General features: G+C 52.2%; 1 protein-coding gene across 1 annotated transcript in view; it reads right to left on the bottom strand.

Moving 5' to 3' along the window:
* Positions 1-2,671: 2,671 nt before the first annotated feature.
* Positions 2,672-3,048, bottom strand: part of LOC102259557 (extensin-like) — a 7,478-nt gene continuing 7,101 nt past the window's right edge. The window contains exon 4 of the mRNA XM_014528104.1: positions 2,672-2,805. Within this exon, the coding sequence (XP_014383590.1) occupies positions 2,672-2,805 (134 nt within the window). The remainder of the gene's footprint in view (positions 2,806-3,048) is intronic.

Genomic DNA, 3,048 nt, shown 5'->3' with positions numbered 1-3,048 from the left:
ATGTTCTCATCCCCCTGTTGTCCATGTCCATTGGTTTGGCTTATATGCATGCATACAAGTCCTTTGGTTGAAAGAGAAAACGTTTTGAAAGCCTGTCGTTGGAGGGTTTGAGCTAGTCAGGGAGATCGCCGATGGCTTGGCTGAAGAAGTGACGTGAGATTTGAAAGTTGGGCGGACGTTAACTAGGTGAAGAGGGGCTGGAAGGGTGTTCCAGGCAGAGGGAACAGCATTGACAAAGCCCAGTGGAGGAGGACGGCCAGGTGGGACTGTGCTGAGGGACTAAACGTTGTGCGCTTACTGCCACCTAGTGGCCACATCTCTTTCCTACATCAGCGCTGAAATTCTGAACTCCCTACAGGTCCCCACTGGAAAGATGAGAGAAATGTAGGGCTGAGGCGCCAGCCAGGCTGCCCTTTGTTATAATAACGTCTGAGCTGGGCATGTGTTTTTCAGAGAGAAGCCTGACAAGTAAGGTCCTGGCTTCATGGACATTAGAGTCTAAGAAGGGCCCTGGCCGGTTTGGCTCAGTGGATAGAGCATCGGCCTATGGACCAAAGGGTCCCGGGTTCGATTCCAGTCAAAGGCACATACCTTGGTTGCAGGCTCCTCCCCTGCCCGAGCCCTGGTGGGGTGCGTGCAGGAGGCAACCAGTTGATGTGTTTCTCTCTCATTGATGTTTCCCTCTGTCTTTCCCTCTCTCTCCCATTCCTCCTAAAAATCAATGGAAAAATATCCTCTGATGAGGATTAACAACAACAACAAAAATCAATTAAAAAATAATATTATCCCTAGCCAGTTTGGCTCAGTGGATAGAGCGTTGGCCTATGGACGTAGGGTCCTGGGTTCGATTCTGGTCAAGGGCACATGCCCGGGTTGCAGGCTCGATCCCCAGTGTGGGGCATGCAGAAGGCAGCTGATCAATGATTCTCTCTCATCATTGATGTTTCTCTCTCTCCCTCTCCCTTCCTCTCTGAAATATATTATTAATAATAATACTTTAAAAAATAATCTAAGAAGGATTTTCTGCAAAAGCCTTAGTTAAACTCTCACGTAGGCCCATATCCCCCTTAACCTGCGTTAAGAATTTGCTTGCTTTGTTTCTCTCTAGGGCACTAAAACACTGTAACACTGTTCTCCAACGCCAATGTTTACATAGCCAATTATTTTAAACGAAGCCCAAATAAGTAGATTTTCAGACGAGGTAGAGCCTGCCTGCTTGGCATGCGCCATGGAGTTCATGAGAAAGGCATCGATGTTGGCAGATGGAAACAGAACTTCAATTAATGGATTCAGAAGAGACTGTGCGTGGAGCCCGGCCTCGGAAGTCAAGAGGCAAGACAAGGAGAGTGAACAGGCTGTGCTAGTCTTAGCGCAACCGTGAGGGCAGCCAAGAGCACAGCCCCAAGCAGACCAACTGAAGTTTATTGCGTCCATACTAAGGCTCAAGGTTCTATTGCGCACATGCTACTTGCTGTTGCCATGGCAATGGAACCCCCTTAACAAAAATGAAGGTTCAAGCAAATGAAGCTGCGATTTTTTTTTTTGAGAGAGAGAGAGAGAGAGTATAAGGCAAGGAGGAGGGGGGGGCGGAGAGAAAGAAACATCAATGTGAAAGAGAGATATTGATTGGTTGACTCCTGCAGGCACTGCAGCAGGGCCAGGGATCAGACCTGCAACTGAGGTATGTGCCCTTGACCGAGAATGAACCCTCGACCCTTTGATCCGCAGGCCGATGCTCTAACCACTGAGCAACTGGCCAGGGCTACTAGGTCCATCTGGGTTTACCTTCGGGGAAGGTGTGAGGAGGCATTTAAGGAGTTTGCTTGGGAACCAGGTGTGACGCCACGACGGGAATGACATCACTGAGTTGCTTAAGAGGTGAGCTGGAGCATTGGGACAAAGACTCGAACTTCCTTCAGATCCTGAGACTTTTTATTTAAAATGTTCTATTTTTTTATTTTATTTTTTTAGAGAGAGGAAGAGTGGAGGAGAGAGAAACTGATGAGAGAGGATCATTGATCCGGCTGCCTCCTGCACACCCCCTACTGAGGATCGCACCCCAAAACCCGGGCATGTGCCCTGACCAGGAATCCAACCGAGACCTCTTGTTGCTCAACCAACTGAGCCACACGGGCCAGGGCAAAACCACGAGGCTTTGCTAGAACTCTGTTACACAGGAGCTAACACTTACTGAGCTTTTACTACGGGTCAGTCGCTGTTTAAAATGCTTCCGGCGCCATGCCCACCTAACCCTGCACAGGTCCTAAGCGGTGAGTAGCAACAAAGCGTCCGTTTCACAGCCACGGCAGGCGAGGCACAAAAGGTCCCTTTCCCCCAGGCACACGGTGGGTGAGCAGCAGCGCTGGGATTGGAACCCAGCCCTTCTGGCGACGATCGCGCTCTCCCAGATCTGGGAGGCCCTGGAGCGGTGGTTCTCAACCTTGCTCATGCCGCCACCCCTTAATACAGTTCCTCATGTTGTGGTGACCCCCAACCATAAAATTACTTCCGTGGCTACTTCATCACTGTAATTTTGCTACTGTTATGAATTGTCATGTAAATATCTGATATGCAGGATGTATTTTCAGGGGTCGAGACCCACAGGTTGGGAACCGTTGCGGCCTGGAGGAATGACCCATTGGAAGAGGCGTGCGCGGGACAGAGGTTGTTATTACTGTGATGGGGGGAAGCGGGGCTCAGCTGGGCTCAGCCCGGAGGCCCGGCCGTCCTGCTGCCTCTTTGCCCCTCCGCGAAGTCTGCTCAGGCGCACCACGTTGCCCTTGGTGTAGTCCATGGAGCCAGAGCCTGCGGGCCGGCGAGGGAGGCGGGAGGTCAGCATCCCCGCCCGAGGTCCCTGCGCCTCCCGGTCCCTAACCTCCAGGGTCAAGTGGGGACCCAACTCCCTCCAAGTTGAGGAGGGTCGATGAGGGGGACACAGTAGTGGGAGAGCTCCACTGCTGGGTCTGAGGGAGGAGGCTGGGGGCCTGGGCTCCTGGGTCTGAGGGAGGAGGGGCTGGGGGCCTGGACTCCTGGGTCTGAGGGAGGAGG

This window comes from Myotis brandtii, unplaced genomic scaffold (assembly GCF_000412655.1).
Source record: "Myotis brandtii unplaced genomic scaffold, ASM41265v1 scaffold619, whole genome shotgun sequence".
Lineage (NCBI taxonomy): Eukaryota > Metazoa > Chordata > Mammalia > Chiroptera > Vespertilionidae > Myotis > Myotis brandtii.
The sequence above is the reverse complement of the archived record's forward strand: the minus strand, read 5'-3'. Positions and strand labels throughout refer to the sequence as shown.